The sequence below is a fragment of the Urocitellus parryii genome, chromosome 2, assembly GCF_045843805.1.
Source record: "Urocitellus parryii isolate mUroPar1 chromosome 2, mUroPar1.hap1, whole genome shotgun sequence".
Classification (NCBI taxonomy): domain Eukaryota; kingdom Metazoa; phylum Chordata; class Mammalia; order Rodentia; family Sciuridae; genus Urocitellus; species Urocitellus parryii.
The window spans coordinates 184562954-184583172 of NC_135532.1; the positions used below are offsets into that span (position 1 = coordinate 184562954).

Consider the following 20219-nt stretch of genomic DNA (forward strand, 5'->3'; position numbering starts at 1 on the left):
GCTCAATAAAAATGTGGTTGGTCAATGTTAATAGCAGCACAATTCACAAAAGCTAGAATGTGGAACCAACCTAGATGCCCTTCAATAGATGAATGGATTAAAAAATGTGGCATTTATACACAATGGAATATTACTCAGCACAAAAAAATAAAAAGATCATGGCATTTGCACGGAAATGGATGGCATTAGAGCAGATTATGCTAAGTGAAGTTAGTCAATCCCTAAAAAAACAAATGCCGAATGTCTTCTCTGATATAAGAGGGGTGACTCAAAATGGGATAGGGAGGAAGAGCATAAGAAGAAGACTACCACTAAATAGGGAAGAGAGGTGGGAGGGAAAAAGAGGGAGAAGGGGAGTTGCACGGAAGATGGAAGGAGAACCTCATTGTTATACAGAATATATATATGATGTTGTAATGTGAAAAAGAAAAAAAAAGTGTGTCACATTAGATTGGATAGAGAGAAAGGATGGGAGAGGAGGGGAGAAGTAGGGGGGATAGGAAGGGCAGCAGAATAGAATAGACAATATGATTGATGTATGTACATTCCACGTATGTATTATATGTCAAAATACATTCTGCTGTCATGTATGACTAAAAAAATAAAAATAAAAAAATGTAATTGGTCAAATATTTATTCCTAAAATGTGGTCATCAAATAACACACAAATATCCACAGAGTTCCTTTATTTAAATATGTGAAATTCCTTTAGAAGCCTCAGTGCAACATTGATCTGATGTGTTAATCCTCTCAAAAATGGATATAAAACTAATTTGGTATAACTTGTTCTTAGTGAACACTATATATCTTCTGATAATCACAAGTTCTTTAATTATTCCAATATTTCATAAGGTATCTATATAAAACCTACCAGTCTACAGCATCTTTTATCATCTTTTTGCCCATTACAAAAACCAACCATTTTCCCATTTTTAGTCTCTGCCCCTCCCATTTTCATTGGAATTTCTTAAAGCCATATCGTATCAGCACAATCTTCATGCTTAAGAACAAATCACGTTATGGGAAAATGTGGAAAGAAATCTGGGAAAAAACCCTGGAAAGTTGTTAGAACATATGATTTACGTCAAATTGTTTTACTTTGACCTCTACAATGAAGGGTATATATATATATTTTGTTATTCAAAGAAAATAGAAATTCAATCATGGAAGAAAGACAATCTAATTTGATTCATCTCGAATGAACATAATTCTAATAATAGCTAACAATATGACTGCTTTTATTGAATGTTTTCCATAAACCAGGCAGATTTTAAATATGTATTCAGCCAGAAAGGAAGAAGACCACTCTTGATGATAGAGAAAAACATGATATAACTCATATCTAGGAACAACTAACCTAATAATAAAAGAGATTGATAAGAAATATTGGTGAGGACATGGAAAAAATGAAGACCTCCTACATTTCTAGTGGCAATGTGAAATGGGATAGCCATTTTAGAAAACAATTTGGCAATTCTTCAAAAAGTTAAACATAGTTACTATATGACCCACCAATTCTACTCCTATACATAGACCTAAAAGAATTATAAACATGGTTCACACAAACACTTGTACATGAAATATTTGTAGCAAGATCATTCATAGTAACCACTCAAATATATTTCAACTGGTAAATGGATAAAAATAATGTGGTTTATTTGTGCAATAAAATATTTAGTCAGGGGCTGGAGTCGTGGCTCAGTGGTAGAGCGCTTGCTTACCATGTGTTGAGGCAATGGGTTCGATGCTCAGCACCATGTATAAATAAATAAATAAGGGTACCAAAAAAAAAAGTTTATGCTCTTCCTTTGGGCTGGGGCTGTGGTTCAGAGTAGAGTGCTTGCCTAGCATGTGTGAGACCCTGGGTTCGATTCTCAGCACCAATATAAACAAATAAATAAATAAAGGTCCATTAATAACTAATAAAAATATTTTTAAAAAAATTTGGTCATAAAAAGAAATGAAGTACTGATACATGCTACAACATGGATGGCACTTGAAAACATTATGCTAAATGAAAATAGCCAGGCTGGACGGGCTTAGTGGCACAAGCAGCTTGGAGGCTGAGACAGGAGGATTGCAAGTTCAGGGCCAACCTCAGCAACTTAGCAAGACCCTGTCTCAAAATTAAAATAAAATAAAAGAACATAGCCAGGCACAAAAGCCTATACAGTGTGATCCTAATTATATGAAATATCTAGAATAGGCAAATCCATAGATACCAATTCCTTTATTAGAGAAGATTTGTGGTTGCCTGGGGATAGGGAGAAAGGGGAATGGTATATGACTGATTTGTGGGTCTAGGATTTCTTTTTGGAGTTATCAAAACATTTTATAATTAGATAGTGATGATCATTACTTAACTAAAAACCACTCAATTGTACAATTTAAAAGGGAAAATTTCATGGTATGTGAATTTTATATCAATAAAAATGTAATTATCTTTTTATTTAAACAAAGCACAGCTGGGCATAGTGGCACATGCCTGTAATACCTGAGGCAGGAGGATCATGAGTTCAAAGCCAGCCTCAGCAACCAAGTGATACCTTAAGCAACTTTGCCAGACCCTGTCTCTAAATAAAATACTAAAAAGGGCTGGGAATGTGGCTGAATGGTTAAGTGCCCCTGAGGTTCAGTATCTAGTACAAAAAATAACTCACATTGCTTTAAATTTAAAAGGAAAAATGTCATTATGGTTAAGGAAAGAGAAAACAAGACTTAAGGAACAGGAATACTATGAATACTACCTGAATGGTGACAGGTGCACAGAGAACGGATGCTAGTAAAAAGGGTCGTTGACAAATTGGGCTAGTGTCCTGAACCAACTGGAAATACCTTATTATACAAGAAATTTTAGCATGTAAGAAAGAGCCTAAGAAGAACAGCTTAGGATAGACTTGTTAGCATCTTGAAATAGTTGATGAAATACAACTATTAAAGGGAGATTAATTAATTATACATTAACTAATGTATAATTCCTAAAAGCCAAAGAAGAATCAGGGAGTGGAAGTTCCCAGGGAACAGAACCATTATTTAAGTAGAACTGTCTATCATACAGAGAACTGGGTTCACAATCACTGGAAGGAATCACACAGAGGTGGGCCAGTAATCTTGTGCTAGGAATATTGTTGGAGCATTCCTGTTTTAGAAGGAGTGTCAGGCTAAGTAACTGGGGCATCTCTCAAACTGATGTCTCTGTTGCCTCTTTCTAAATAGTGTCAGTTGTCAGAAAAAGTGAAAGGGATCACCACTAGTAAATGAAATATTCTCTTTCCAGTAAAATAACATAGTGGGAAATTGTGACAAAGATCTGTGCACTCTAGCTTAATGGTTCTTTTGACACAAAATGAAAATGGGACACAGGAAAATGTCAGAGATGCCACTGAAGTTGCTCATGCTGCCGGCAGCAGTGGTGTCTGCCTGTAATCCCAGCGGCTCTGGAGGATGGGGCAGGAGGATCACAAGTTCAAAGCCAGCCTCAGCAACTTAGCAAGGCCCTCAGCAATTCAGCAAGACCTTGTCTCTAAATGTAAAAAGAGACATAGATGTGGCTCAGTGGTTAAGTGCCCCCAGGTTAAAAAAAAAAAAAAAAGTTGCTCATGCTGTGCAAAGGGACATTTTTTGCAGGATTTTCAGTTTAGAAGCTGACAGAGATCAGAGATGACCTCATGGAAAACTACCTGCAAACCTGAGGTGGTAAGTGAAGCTCACTGAATAGTTCAGTGGTATACCCTCAGCTATGGTATTTGTACCTTTAAGAGGTGGGGCCTAGTGGGAGGTCTTAGGTCACTGGGGGCATGGCCCCAAAGGGGATTTGTGGGTTTTTTTTTTTTTTTAAGAGAGAGAGAGAGAGAGAGAGGTGTTTTTTTGTTTTTGTTTTGTTTTTTTTTTTTTTTTTTGTTTGTTTTTTAGTTTTAGTTTTAGGCAGACACAACATCTTTGTTTGTATGTGGTGCTGAGAATCGAACTGGGCCGCATGCATGCCAGGCGAGCGTGCTACCACTTGAGCCAAATCCCCAGCCTCCCAAAGGGGATTTGATTTGGTCTTTGATTCTCTCTGTATGTGCTTTCTAGCCACATGAGGTGAGCAACTTGCATTAGCATGTGCTCTGCATCATGACGTTTTGCATCACCACAGGCCCAACAGCCATGGGACAACCAACCCTATACAGAAACCTCCAATACTGAGAGTCAAACTAGACCTGTCCTCTTTTAGCATTAAGTAACTTACGTATTTGTTAGAGTAACAGAAATCTGACTATTGCATGCAGCATATGGGTGTGATCTTTAAATGTGCTCAATAATGCATCATGGAGCTGTACCTTATTTCACCCAGTGAAGATAATCAACAGGCGGGTCTTTTTTAGGTGGCCTGGTGGCTTATCTTCATCACTGAATACTGAACACACCACACATCATGTTCTCTCTCTCTCTCTCTCTCTCTCTCTCTCTCTCTCTCTCTCTCTCTCTCTCTCCTCCCAAGTTTCAACAGTTGAGGCTTGAATGAGCCAAATGAAATGATGCAAGTTGTCATTATGAATATTATTGGTATAGTGAAGAAGTTCTTTTTTCAATTCCATCTCTCTTTCAAACACTTCTGTAAGCAACTTTTTTTTTTTTTTTTTCTCAATTGTCAGCCAGCTTTGTTCTGGAAGTGCAAACTCCCAGCTCTTTGTTTGTTGTCTCAGGACAAGTAAACCCAAATTTAGGTATTGTTCTGTAATAGTCCACGCTGGTGCTGTCAGGGAACAGCCTTCCTCCTCAAACTATTTGGAAAGTCAGGCTTCTTTTATCTGTGGCTGTGTCCTCCCCTGGGCCTTGAGTGCATCTGTATCTCACAGTGAAGTAAAGGGCATGGTAAACAGTGTGTGAGAGATTTTATCACCGAGTCAGGAAAGCATTATTTTGTTTGGTTCAGGAAAACCTGACTGGTTTACCAGAGAAGTCAGCTTTGAAGCCTTTATGTCATTATCAAATGAAGTTTCACACATAACACTCTGGGTTCCAGAGCCAATGGATCATCAATGCAGGTGAAAGTAGGTTTCATAGCCATTTCCGTTCTTACTATGAATAAGATTTGCATGATCCAGCATCCAGAGGTTCTGTATTTGCATTGGAATCCAGTTCTCTGCTTACCCTTTGGGTATTATGCTAAGTTGTAGTGTTTACATTCTTTTATTATTCTTTTAAGCTTTAATAAATCACTTCTGAACACTTTGCCTATTTTTGTGAAATGGGGATATAATGCAATATAAAGGCAATGAAACAAGGAAAAGCAATGTCATTCAAATGATATGGAAGTACATCAGCCAAAAGGAATGGCATCCCATTAAATATCATGGTACCGTGACATTAAATGAGAAGATAATTTAAGAATACAACAACTCATACCAATGACCAAGCAAGCATTAAGCAGCAACATAGTGGCACCTGCTGTTAGATTTTCATACTTCCAACAGACTCAACATGTAAGGAGCCCACAGGAATATAGACAGTTTATTATTAACATAAACAGCAAAATAAAAATCACTATGCTATTAGCTCCCTATATCCCCAATCCCACAGCATGACACCAAAAAAAGAGACTAACATATCAGGAATGGTGAATTGCTCTGTGTGGAGGAACAGGCCAAGGCCAGTGTTGCATAAACCTGAGGGTGAGTGTCCTCTTAAATTTTGTCCCCTAGGTACCTCATTTGTCTCATCTTGGTCATTGTCCAGTTGAGGAACAACTTTAAACAACTGCCACACAGTTTTGTAGATTTACACCATAGATTTAACCATACCCTAAGGTGGGAGCACAAGGCAAAGAGTTCTGCCTTCAACCGAAACTAGGGAGATAGATGAGAGATGACCTGTGACAGACTCCTAAAGACAGAGATGAGTCACTGCCCCAAGACGGCTCCACACCAGGCTGATTCTCTCCCTGACTGCAGAAGGAATCAGGCCATTGGGAGTTATTCGGCTTTACCTATGTGGACTTAGTGGAGATGCTCAGGTTGCTGGGATGCCACCACAGAGTTGTTTCCCTAGAGATTAGTATCTGAAGAATGATAAATCTCAATTTATTGCTTTCTGTAGGAAAGTAGAATTGGACCGATCGTGCACATTCTCTCCAATCAGAACAAACTATTGATCTTAGACTTTTTTTTTTTTTTTTTTTTTTTTTTGGCAAAGAGATGTTTAGATAGTAGTCATTTTCAGAGGCATTAGGTAGAGATTGGTACAAACAACCAAGGAGTTGGTTATTTCCATGAGGCTATTGACTCTCAGAGGTACCACACCCAGCTCTTGGAGATTGGCTGTCCTTAAAAGGCTGGCTTTGATCATTGAGCTATTGGCCTTGCTGGATTGCTGAGGTCCTTACTGCTACTGGTTACTACGGCTTCAGGACCATCATTACTTCTCTAGTTATGGGAACCTTTTTCTATTTTTATAGGTAAAAGAATACCTATGTATTTTAGTCCTTAAACCTTTTAAAATTAATAAAACATCAGTGAAGCAAATTTTCATATATACCTGTATACACACACTTTTCCCCCCCTCGGAAACTTCCAGAAAACTTTCTGATTACTTGACAATTTAGAACAGCAATGTCCTACCTGGAACTTTTTTTTTTCTTTTTAACTTTTTTTAGTTATACATGGACACAATATCTTTATTTTGTTTATCTATTCTTATGTGGTGCTGAGGATCGAACCCAGTGCCTCACATGCAAGCGCTCTGCCAGTTCCCCACCTGGAACTTTGGGAGGGAAGGGGTTGGGCTTTGTTTAGTCTCCAGCCTAGGTCCTGCACATGATTGGTACTTGATTCCTGGATGAATGGGTGAAGTATTAGAAACCCCAGCCCTTGGGAAGAGCCGCAGAAGAAAAACAGAAGGCAAACAAGGAGGTCCTAATGCGTTGCTAGGTTGCTCTGTAAGACAGGGAAGATGATTTTTGTAAATACTTAGGAGATATTAGTACCGTTCTTCCTGTGGGTTATACGCACGATGTGTGTGTTACCTCAGTTCCAGTGTGCACTGTTTCACCTAATTGTCAGGGCGCCAGCTACCTGGTACCTGTCCCAATTCATAAGGATTGTGAGGATGGATGGATACTGGGATGAGGATAGCTTGGCCAAATCCAAGCGCTAGAACTTGGACGGAGGAGCCCTCGCCTCTGCGCTCGGGATTTGCGAAGCGAATGGTAATTCCGCCTTCCACAGGACAGGAGCCAGCGAAGAAAACAAGGCTAGGAGCGTTGCCAGAGCTGGGGCGTGGTGATGGTAGGGTGTCCCGGGAAGGAGCTGGACTGCTGACTGGAGGAGGCCGAGGGGCGGCGGGAGGCGGAGCCCGGGCACGCCTACACAACTGGCCGTGCCTCGGGGCGGGAGGCACTAGCAACACAGGCCGCCGAGGGAAATGGCTGAGTACTTGCGGCTGCCCCACTCCCTGGCGCAGATCCGCCTCCGAAACCCGCCGGTCAACGCGATCAGGTAACGGGCTCCGTCCCCTCGGCGCGCAGCGTCGCTGGTCTGTGGCTCTGCCACCTTTGACTCGCCCTGCTGGTTGAAACTGAAGACACTAACAGTAGGGGCCATGGCTCACAGCAGGGCCTTTTAACCTAAGTTGGCTGGGTTATGCTTGACCAGGTAAGCGGGGTGGAGCAAACTGCGAGAGATGGAACTGAGCGGTGGAGAGGGGCGTGCTAAACCTTTCTGCTTGCTTGCAACATCTACTTCTCAAACGTTCAGTTGCAAAGTTCTTGGGTGAGTGCAGGACCGTGATCCAAAGCTCCAGGTGTCCTACAGTAAAGGGGCTAGATAAAGGAAAAGGGATGGGGGACTTGCTCTTGGGCAGAGACTTGCCTAACTATGCGTGAGGCCCGGGTTCATCCCTGGCCCAACAGAAAATAGGAAGACACATAAAATAAAGTAAGTCCCAGTGAATGCCAACACACTGAGTAAAGGAGATTTGTCCCTGCGTAGGAAACCCTAAATTATTTCTCCTGATCTGTTCTAAATCTCAGGGCCAGAGAGCATCCTTAGAGGATCTATTCTGAGTAACCACTAGGTAGCATTTTCTGAAAGATTACATTTTAACTTCTTTTATTTAATTTGATTTATTTCTGCAGTGCATGTAGAGTGTTACTTTACAAGTAAGACCAAAACTCCCGGTTTGAAAATTGATGAAGTTCATTTGGTGTGGTTCTTCTAGATCTCTGAATAAAGCCACCCATCCTCTGAGAGTCAGATTAGTGAAAATTATAATTTACAAAGAATATAATGAACAGATAGAAAGGTCTTTGATGAAATTCTCATTACATGTTGCGGGAGCAAATAGAGATGAAAAGAGACCTGCTAATTTTAACTGAGCTTTTATCCTATTGTCGTTGTATTGGACTTTCAGTCTTAGTTTTCATATTACCCTTCTTATAATATGAAGGTAGGTTAATTATACAAAAAGAGACGAAATTAAATCACAAATCTCTAATTGTCATTCCCATAAAAATGTAAAATATCATTATGTTGGTTTTGACAAACATGTAAGTAATATGATTCCATAGCCCTTTGGACTGCTCACTGATTGGATTATTACATATTAGGATTCTGCTGCTACCGGAGTTTCTGCTCATAATGGACAGCTATTCCCATCAAGAAATTAGGGGGGGGGGAAGGTTTCATAGCCTAATACTCATAACTAGCAATGTTTTGTGATAACTGCTTGATATATTTCTGGCATTTAACCTGATAGCCCCTCTACCCACCCAGGAGTAATGTATATACTTACCTCACAAAATGGTTGTGTGGAGCCAGGCACAGTATTCATGCCTGTAGTTTCAGTTACTTGGGAGGCTAAGGTAGGAGGCTTGCAAGTTTGAGGCTAACCTCAACAACTTAGTGAGACCTCGTTTCAAAACAAAATTTACAAAATAAGTGAGGTTGCAGCTCACTGGTAGAGCACCCCTGGATTCAATCACAAAAAAATAAAAAATATGTATAGTCGTGAGGATTAAATGATATGAAGGTTTTAAACTTCCTGTTAGTGAGAAGGCCTGTTACAAGCCCTTGTCAGCAGACCTGATGCCCAGGATCCACTTCTGTTTTATCAAGAATTACTCCACTTGGTTGTACATTGCTGGTGGGACTGCAAATTGGTGCTGCCAATTTGGAAAGCAGTATGGAGATTCCTGGGAAAGCTGGGAATGGAACCACCATTTGACCCAGTTATTGCCCTTCTTGGACTATTCCCTGAAGATCTTAAAAGAGCGTACTACAGGGATACTGCCACATCGATGTTCATAGCAGCACAATTCACAATAGCTAGACTGTGGAACCAACCCAGATGCCCTTCAATAGATGAATGAATAAAAAAAAAATGTGGCATTTATACACCATGGAGTATTACGCAGCACTAAAAAATGACAAAATCATGGAATTTGCAGGGAAATGGATGGCACTAGAGCAGATGATGCTTAGTGAAGCTAGCCAATCCCTAAAAAACAAATACCAAATGTCTTCTTTGATATAATGAGAGCAACTATGAACAGAGCAGGGAGGAAGAGCAGGAAGAAAAGATTAACATTAAACAGAGACATGAGATGGGAGGGAAAGGGAGAGAAAAGGGAAATTGCATGGAAATGAAGGGAGACCCTCATTGTTATACAAAATTACATATAAGAGGTTGTGAGGGGAATGGGAAAATAAGCAAGGAGAGAAATGAATTACAGTAGATGGGGTAGAGATAGAAGATGGGAGGGGAGGGGAGGGGGGATAGTAGGGGATAGGAAAGGTAGCAGAATACAACAGTTACTAATAGGGCATCATGTAAAATTGTGGATGTGTAACCGATGTGATTCTGCAATTTGCATTTGGGGTAATAATTGGGAGTTCATAACCCACTTGAATCTAATGTATGAAATATGATATGTCAAGAGCTTTGTAATGTTGTGAACAACCAATAAAAACAAAAAAGAATTACTCCACTTGGGAACAAATCCTTTCCTGTCCTTACTCATTTGTCTTTCTCTGACCTTTTATTTTAGTTAGGGTATACATGCTGGTGTTCACCAAGTTTAGCAGGTCCTTTTTTTTTTTTTTTTTTCTTTTTTTTGGAAGTTTTTTCTTCCAGGCTCACTGATTCTTATTTGAATAACAATTTTTTTTTTTGCTCAATTTAAATCTACAATTTCTAATTTAGCCAGCCATGTTTCCTTATTTTGGTGTCAGCCCCATTCATTGAGTGTAGGATGTGCATAAATATTAGGCCTATTCATTACAGAGAACAGAGATGACCCAAAATTTACCCAGAACAATGGCTGTAAGAAATCTCATGTTGTACAGGACTCAAGATATGTATACCTGCCTGCACATGCAAAACAGACAAGAAAGTTTCCTGAAACTAGTCCTATCTTTCATAGTATATAATTGGGGAAATTCTATTTTCTTTCTTAAAAAAAAAAGAAAGGGGGGCTGAGATTGTGGCTCAGCGGTAGAGCGCTCGCCTAGCATGGGCAGGACCCGGGTTCGATCCTCAGCACCACATTAAAAATAAAGGCATTGTGTTGTGTCCATCTACACCTAAAAAATAAATATAAAAAAAAAAAGAAAGAAAAAAAGAAAAGAAAAGAAAAAAAGCTGGTAACAAGCCACTAATTGATTTGATGAACTTTGGAAAAAAGAGAGAGAGAGAGAGAGAGGAGAGAGAGAGAGAGGGAGAGGGAGAGGTGTGAGAAAAAGGCCAAGACCTACTCTGACAAAGAACCTGAAGCCTCGTGGTCAGCACTCAGGAATGTCATCTTCCCCCACACTCCATGCTCCACACCTGGCGGTGTTAAGATGGGGAAAATACTTTCTTAGCCCATGTGACCTTTACCTTACGGGGAAGCTGTGGTCCCTGTCAATCAGCAGAATCTAGTAAAACTGTCTGTTACAGCCATTTTCCTTTTTTATCCCCCCCCCCCGCTTTTTTAAATATATTTTTTAGTTGTTGATAGACCTTTATTTAATTTATTTACATATAGTGCTGAGAATAGAACCCAGTGCTTCACATATGCCAGGCACGGGTACTACCACTGAGCCCACTCCCAGCCCCTCCCCCTGTTTTTTGAGTTTTTCAAAATTAACAAGAACATAAATAAAACAGGAAGGCTTGATTGGAATGAGAAAAGCTAGTCTTCTTTCCTCAGTGACCATGATGAAGATAATTTTGGCTCATTTTGTGGTCATCCTTTAACCCAGAAGAAAATACAGTCAGCTCTCTATATCCCCTGCCATTCAACTGTGGATAGAAAATGTTCTTTGGTACATGATGGTTGAGTCTCTAATAAACATGTAGTCTTTTTCTTCTTATCATTATTTCCTGAACAATGTGGTGTAATATGTATTTACATAGCGTTTACATTTTGTTTGGTATACTAAGTAGTCTAGAGATGAGTAGGTTATGTACAAATCCTACCATTATTTTATATAAGGGACTAAGCATATGAGAAATTTGGTATTCTAATTGGGGTGGGTAATTCTTGGTACCAGTTTTCCATAGATACCAAGAGAACTGCATATGCCTTATGGATTTTTCAATATTACATAATGGTGTAGTATCTGTTTTCATGGTCAGGTTTGACTTTTAATTAACTGGTGGAAAGCAAGTGGTATTGTTTGACTTCATCTAGGTTAAGAGGTGGAAATTAAGGAAGTAGAAGATAATTATCATACAAGAGAGCAAGTATCTCTTTTATGCTCTGAGGTTTTAACTCATAGTTGCTGGTTTTAACAATAAGGGGTTTACAGAGGTTTGTTGTTTGTTTTAAGATTGTTTTCACTCTGTATACAGAGATTACCCAAAATACTGAGAATTTTAAGGCAAAACTGATTATGGTCTGCTTCTATCAATTTTTTAGGCAGTTTTTTACTATGTTTTGTAGTTCTCCCTTGCTAGATCTCTTGGCCCTATTAATCATGTGATTTATGGAATACTTCCTCTCCTTGATCATTATGAATTAGGTTTCACTGGTGCTGGATCACTGTGCTAGGACCCCCTGTGTCTTAAATGAAGACATATCCAGAGAATTTGCCCTCAGTTTACATTGGTTTTCATTTAGTGGACTCATCCAATCTTGGCTTTATCTGTCTTCTCTGGATGACTTCCTCATATACCGAAATTTGGCAAATTTTGCTATACATGCCCTCACATTATCTAGGATTAGATCAAATTTTAGTGGTAGAAAACTGATAGTAATAATGAATTAAACAAGCAAAAATTTTCTCTCAACAGCAGTATCCTGGAATGGTATTGATACTCCACGAACATTCATTCCCCCAATTCTCTCTTTTGCTCTGTTATCCTCAATACTTGACTTCTACCTGTTGGTCCAATAAGGCTGCTTCTCATCTAGCTATCACATCTGCCTTCCTGTCAAGAAAGGGGACAGAAGAAAAAAAGAGGAAAGCATACCCAGTCCTTTAGGAACTCTTCCCCCAAATCGCATAAATACAATTCCATCTAATTGACCAGAACTTAAAGCCTTGAACAGAACTTACTTAAAGCAGGGTGGAAAATGTAGTCTTTGGGGGGGGGGGATATCATGTATTCTCTTAAAATGTAGGCATTTTCATAATCTGGAGGAATGGGTAGCTGAGGTAACTAGCAGCTTCTGCCACATCTCCTGGGCCATTTCTCTGCTATTTTCCTTCTGTCTCTGTCAGCATGGCAAATTAAAAGTAACGTGCTTGCCTTTGAACTTCCCCACCACTTTTTTGTTTAATATTTGTTTGTTGTCAATGGACTTTATTTTATTTATTTATATACAGTGCTGAGAATTGAACCCAGTGCCTCACTTATGCTAGGCAAGTGCTCTACCACTGAGCCACAATCCAGCACCCCCATCACTTTCTTTGTACTTTTAGTGTAGCACTTACCTTACTGCACCTTACATGATAGTTGTATAGGTTAATCAGGTAATCCCTTGCACTTTTCTATATTAAGTGTAAGAATATATTAAAATTGGTTAGTGCTGATTCTAAGTGGTTAACATTAGAGCAGAGTGGAAGAAAATAATATTACTTTTCAAGGGGACTCATTTAATTTGCTCACTGCTTAATTCACAGTAGACATACTGTATGATGAAAAAATTAGTGAAAGCCTTAATGGTAAGTTTCTATGGCTTTTATACAACGTGCATGCGATTAATCTTTTAGGATTAAGAAACGAAAAACTCTGAGATGGCAGAACTTTAATTATGAATAATTTGCATCATGTAAATTTTTTTCTTTTAGTTTGGCTGTACTCAATGGAATAAAAGAGGGACTAAAGAAAGCCATATCCGACCATACAGTAAAAGCCATTGTGATATCTGGAGAAAATGGAATATTCTGTGCAGGTAACACTTGTCTGACACTCTCCCATTATCTATAGAATCTAGTCACAGACTGAGATCCACACTGCATTAGCTGTCCCTCTGGGTAATAATATGAGTAATAAAGTAATGTGTGTGTTAGATACAGGAGACTAGAGTGGGACTGAGAAACACTGTGGAGAAAGGGACAGGTCCCAAGTGAGACCCAGAGAAGACTCTGGCTTTGACTCTTTTTTATTGAATTGAGACTTTGGTGAACATTTAGTTCAGGCTTGATGGCCGTGACACCTGCTGCTATACACATGCTGATGCATATATTGGCTTTGTACATCTCCACCCTATCTCCATAATCTCCTGAACTTCAACTTCTCTATGAAGTAGGGACAGTACTGTCTATGTTAGGGGTGTTTGAAAGGTCCAGTGAGATGCCTTCTCTGAACTCTCTTCATGCAGCATCTACACACAGAAGGTGATCAGCAAGGGTTACTGTTCACACATAGTCTTGAAATGAAGTTCTTTTTCCTTCTGGTGGGCATCCACCTCAGTGCCTGTGGCACTGCTTTATTGGGTCATTGTCTGAAGACGCTCAGATGTGGCAATAATATCTGAAGTGGTGATTTATTCAATGATATAGCACCTCTTCCTTTTTCCCCCAATGTATATATGGAATTCTTTGACAAAAGGCACATGGATATTAAGGTTTGGTGAATTTTTCCTACTAGGGCTATGTAAGTTATTTATTAATTATAATGAAGATAGTAGTAGTGTTTACATGTTATATTTTAAGCTGAGTAAATCCTACACTCCCCATTTACAGATGAGGAGGGTGAGGTGAGCATTGACTAACCATGAAATGGCTTACTCACTGTATACTGAAACTTTTTTTTAATCTTCTTTTTATTTATTTATTTATTTATTTTGATGGTGCTGAGGGTTGAACCCAGTGCCTCACACGTGCTAGGCGAAGCACTCTACCACTGAGCTATGCCTCCAGCCCTGGACACTTATACCTGATGGGCAGCTAACATGATGACTTGGGGGCACAAAAAGTGAGATCAGAATTATGAGAACTTTATATTTTATTGTAAGAAAGAGGTGAAAGGGGCTGGGGTGGTGGCTCAGTGATAGAGCATTTGCCTAACATGTGCGGGGCCCTGGGTTCGATCCTCAGCAGCACATATAAATCAATAAAATAAAGGTATGGTGTCCAACTACAACTAAAAAATAAATATTAAAAAAGAGAAAGAGGTGGAAAATACAGAAAGTAATTAGAATTTGTGAGCAGAAAAAATTATTCTTCTAGAAGAACATTAGAAATTCTCAAAGTTAACATAATAGAAAGGTCTAGTATAGTGTACCCAAACATTGGAAAATATGTGTTTTTCTTAAATACATGTACAAAAATTAAGCAGGTCCTAAGTACTTGGGAGGCTAAGGCAGGAGGATGGCAAGTTCGATACCAGTCTTAGCAAATTAGTGAGACGCTGCCTCAAGGTAAAAGATAAAAAGGGGTAGGGGTTTAACTCAATGGTAAAGTATCCTTGGGTTCCATCTCCAATACTGAAAAAAAAAATACTGAGCAAGGAAGGCCTGGATCATCAAAGTTTGTCTTAGGCTTAGGTATAGCCAGTGATAGAGCTTGTGTTTCATGTTCTTCAGGCCTTGGGTTTACACTCCAGCACCAAAAAGAAAAAAGAAATCCATATGCAACAAAATGAAACTAAACCCCTCTCTCTCACCATGCACAAAACTCAATTCAAAATGGGTCAAGAACCTAGGAATAAAACCAGGGAACCCTGCATCTAATAAAAGAAAAAGTAGACCCTAATCTCCATCATGAGGGATTAGGCCCCAACTTCCTTAATAAGACTCTTATAGTGCAAGAATTAAATCAAGAATCAATAAATGGGATGGATTCAAACAAAAAAGTTTCTTCTCAGCAAAATAAACACTCTGTGAGGTAATTAGAGAGCCTACATCTTGGGAGCCAATTTTTACCTCTCACACATCAGATAGAGCATTAATCTCTAAGGTATATAAAGAACTAAAAAAACTAAACACCAAAAAAAAAAAATAACCCAATCAATAAATGGGCCAAAGACCTGAACAGACACTTCTCAAAAGATGATATGCGATCAATTAACAAATATATAAAAAAGTTCAACATCTCTAGCAATTAGAGAAATGCAAATCAAAACTACTCTTAAGATTTCATCTCACTCCAATCAGAATGGCAGCTATTATGAAGACAAACAACAATAAGTGCTGGCAAGGATGTAGGGGAAAATGTACACTCATACATTGCTGGTGGGACTGCAAATTGGTGCAGCCAAGATAGAAAGCAATATGGAGATTTCTTGGAAAATTGGGAATGGAACCACCATTTGACCCAGCTATCCCTCTCCTTGGTCTATACCCAAAGGACTTAAAAACAGCATACTACAGGGACACAGCCACATTAATGTTTATAGCAGCACAATTCACAGTAGCTAAATTGTGGAACCAACCTAGATGCCCTTCATTAGATGAATGGATTAAAAAATGTGGCATTTATACCCAATGGAATATTACTCGGCAATAAAAGAGAATAAAATCATGGCATTTGCAGGTAAATGGATGAAGTTGGAGCAGATTATGCTAAGTGAAATTAGCCAATCCCCCAAAACCAAATTTCGAATGTTTATCTGATATAAGGAGGCTGATTCATAGTGGGGTAGGGAGTGGGAGCATGGGAGGAATAGACGAACTCTAGATAGGGCAGATGGGTTGGAGGGGAAGGGAGCAGGTATGGGATTAGAAATGATGGTGGAATGTGATGATCATTACTATCCAAAGTACAGGTATGAAGACACGAATTGGTGTGAATATACTATGTATACAACCAGAGATACGAAAAATTATGCTCTATATATGTAATATGAATTGTAATGCTTTCTGCTGTCATATATAAATTAAAAAATTATATAAAAAGAGTTTATGATAATTTTTAAGATTTTACAGTATTCTTTCAATAATAAATATATTTATCAACCTTTACTTAATTCTCACATCAGTCATTTAAGATAGGTCATGAGACAAAAGATTCAATAACTTACTTAATGTCATAAAACAAATTACACATATTCATAGGGAAAAGACTAAGAATTTGCCAAGTCTTAAATTATTATTTCTGTGTGGTGATATTTAGGGTGATCCATATGTTCTTTATAATTCTGTACATTTTTCAACTTCCCAAAATGCATGTGTTATTTTTATAATCAGGAAAAGCAAGAAATATTGTTATTTTCACCAATCATTAAAAAATCTATCAAGGTATAATTCTAAGCCAGTCAATTAACACAGCTCACAAATATGTGTACATTGTACCCTGACATTTTGTATTATGGCTCATAATATTAGCAAAGATAAGAGACTAAACTTCTGTGAATAAGGCTGATAAACAGATAATGCAAAAAACCAGAGGCCAACTCAGTCTCAGAATGATGGTCTTTGGTGGAGACCCCTGTCTTCCTTCTCTGATATTTTAAATTTGCCTCGAGCTAGAATTGCTAGGTAGTATGTGGAAAGAAAGATCTTAGACTGTTACAGGGTTCATGGAAGATATTTAAAGATCTCATTTTGTTCTACATCTCTCAAACTACTTGTTTCATGTGTGTCCAGCCTGAGGACAAAGTGTCTCCTGGGCCCAAAGAGATCTCAAGGTGATCAGGTCCCTACATATTAATAACAGAAGCATGTGTCCTTCTCAGCCATCTTTTCTCCTTGTCTTTATGTCCTGTAGGTGTGGATATCCACAGCTTCAGCACTCCTGGATTCTCTGGCTTTGATTTGGGAAGTTTAGTCGATGAATTACAGAGATATCAGAAGCCCGTGGTAGCCGCTATCCAAGGCGTGGCCTTAGGAGGGGGACTGGAGCTGGCCTTGGGCTGTCACTATAGGATTGCTCATGCAGAGGTAACAGCTGAGTCTCCTTGTGGAGGTTGGTGTGGGACTTTTCTTCAGGGCAAGTTCTAACTGTAGCCATGAGCATCAGAGGTGGGCATTTTGAATGGTGAGCTCTCTGGTTACAAGTCCTGGGTATCTCCAGCACTGGTGCTGAGCTGTCCTGTAGGGGTCCAGCTATTGTTTGGGGGCTGAAATACTTGCATTCTGGTTGGTAAATAGCTGCTGCTCTGAGCCTTCTGTCTCTTTGCTTCCCTTAACCTCTCCAGGATCCACTAACTAAAGGGAAACTCCATTCTCTTGTACTTCCTACAGGTTTTTTCCCTATGTAATTTTTTTTAATAGTCTACCCTCCCTTGACACACACAAAAAATCACATTGGGATTTTATTATATGTGGTTTATACTCTATTACAAATATATTGATATCATATTTATTTCATTATTAAACATTCTTTATCCTGCCTTGTTTTCTGTTTGTTTTTTTTTTTTTATTGAGGGGTTGGGTGTGTGTGTGCCTGTGTATGTGTGTGTGTGTGTATGCACACACATTACAGGGGATGAACCCAGGTCCTAAGCATTCCTAGGAAGGTGCTCTACCACTGAGCCATATCCCTTGTTCCATCTCTACCTTTAAATTAAAGAGTTTAATATATGCTTACATTTGCTATAGTTACTGATATGGAAAAATTAACTTCTGACATTTTTCTCTTTGTTTTCTACATTTTATGTCTTTGTTTCTTAGTTCCTTGGTTGATACTGTCACTTGTGATTAACAGGTATTTTTCTAGTGTGTCCTGTTAATTATCCTCTGATATCTTTTAATGTATTCTTTTGAGTTATATTCTTAGTGGTGATGGCCTTAGTGATTGTAACTAATATCCTAATTTATAACAGTCTAGCTCAGATTTATATTAACTCCTTTTCAATAGTATGTAAACATTTTCTCCACTATTGCTATTACCCACCCCTTTATGCAGTTACTGTCCCAAATTATAAATTTATACATTGGATGTTCATTAGTATGTTTATGCGTATTGTTTTTTGTAGTGGTCTTTTAAATGTGAGGATAAAAATGGATTGCAAACAAAGAAGTGTTAGCACTGTCTTTTATGTTTATCTACATAGCTGTGCTTAACCAGAGTCCTTTGTTTCTTCATGTAAATTCTAGTTACTATCTAGTATCCTTTCATACCAGCTAAAAGGATTTGTTGTAGGATTGGACAGCTAGCAATGAATTCAGTTTTTATTTACCTGGGAAGGTGTTAATTTTGCCTTTCTGCCTATTCTGGGTAGTTGATATAAATGAGTTCATACAATATGTGGTCTTTCATGACTGGTTTCTTTCATTTAGCATAATGCTTTTATGGTTCATCCATATGGTGGCAAAAATCAGTTGGTTGTTCCTCTCTGGTATTGAATAATATTCTGTTGTATGGCTATGCCACATTTTATTTATCCATTCATCAGTTGATGGATGTTTCAGTTGCTTCTATTTTTTTGTTTTTTTTTTTTTTATGAACAATGATGCTTTGAAAACACACATAAGAGATTTTTGTGGGCTTATGTGTTTATTGCCCTTGGGTTTATACTACGTGACCTTGCTGGGTCACATGATAAATCCATGTTTAACTTTTGAGAAATTGCCAAATTGTTTTCCAAAATTTCTGCACATTTTACCTTTTTGTCATCCATGTATGAGTGTTTTGTCTTCTCCATATTGTCTGCCTTTTTTCTTGAATTCATACTAATGGGTGTCAAGTTGTATCTCATTGTGCTTTAGGTTTGCATTTCCCTGATAGTTAATGATACTGAGCATCTTTTCATGTGTTGATTGGGCATTTTATCCCTTCTTTAGAGAGATCCTTTGTCCAGTTTTAATTGGTTGTCTTTTTATTTGGAGTTATGAAATTTCTTTGTGTATTCTGGATACAAGTCCTATATCAGATCTATAATCTGCCAATACTCTCTCCCATTCTGCGAGTTTCCTTTTCCTTTACCTATGCTTCCTGGCTCTTGCAAGTTCCCAGAAAGCTTTTCCTGAAGGATATTAAAATTTTATTGTCTGAGACAGGTCATAATTGACTAAAAAAATGTGCCAGAGCTAGAAGTACGTTTAAGCATGAAGACTTAGAACAGCTCTGGTTATGCTGTTAATTAAAGGAGAGCATATATTTTAGTTTGCCAGGTGGAAATTCTTGCTGAATCCAATGAAACAATGTTTTGGGGGGTATAGGAAATCCAGGGGTTGTTAATCTTAGATATGAATGTATTACCTCATTGTCGGCCTTCAATCTGATAGGCTCATATTGGCTTCCCAGAAGTCACATTAGGAATTCTTCCTGGTGCAAGAGGAACCCAGCTTCTCCCCAGACTCATTGGAATTCCTGCTGCACTTGACTTAATTACATCAGGTCAGTGTAAACCTTGCCTGTGACTGTCTAGACGAACCTGAGGAACTGGACCAGCATTTAGGAAAATCCTGGCCTGGCCAGTATCTACTATATAACCTTAAGGGGACAGTTTAACTTTGTCTTCAAATTTTCTCATCTATAAAATGTATTTCTCATCTATAAAAGTATTTCTCTTGACAGCTTCTCAAATGTTACTATTATGATCCCATGTGCAAATCATGGAAGGAAAGTATATGCAAAGCAATAATCAAATTTAGAGTTGTATTATAGTTTGTTGAATTATTGCTGTTCACATAGGGAACATTATATTCAGATCTGGTTTAGAAATTTTAATAATAATAAGATTCAAAGGGCTGGGGTTGTGGCTCAGTGGTAGAACATTTGCCCAGAATGTGTGAGACATCACATAAAAGTAAGTAAATACAATAAAAGTATAAAAAATTCATAATAAGTTTTTTTAAAAGAAAAGATTGAAAATCAAAATTTTCAAGACAAATTTTCATTTCTCAAGTATTAAGATATCAGCTA

The 20219-nt window shown here is 38.4% G+C and overlaps 1 protein-coding gene across 1 annotated transcript in view; it reads left to right on the plus strand.

Moving 5' to 3' along the window:
• Positions 1 to 7369: 7369 nt before the first annotated feature.
• The window catches only part of LOC113183153 (peroxisomal bifunctional enzyme-like), a 33527-nt gene continuing 20677 nt past the window's right edge, over positions 7370 to 20219 (plus strand). The window contains exons 1-4 of the mRNA XM_077795022.1: positions 7370 to 7478; positions 13257 to 13360; positions 17118 to 17290; positions 19580 to 19691. Of these exons, the coding sequence (XP_077651148.1) occupies positions 7405 to 7478; positions 13257 to 13360; positions 17118 to 17290; positions 19580 to 19691 (463 nt within the window). The 5' untranslated portion in view covers positions 7370 to 7404. The remainder of the gene's footprint in view (positions 7479 to 13256; positions 13361 to 17117; positions 17291 to 19579; positions 19692 to 20219) is intronic.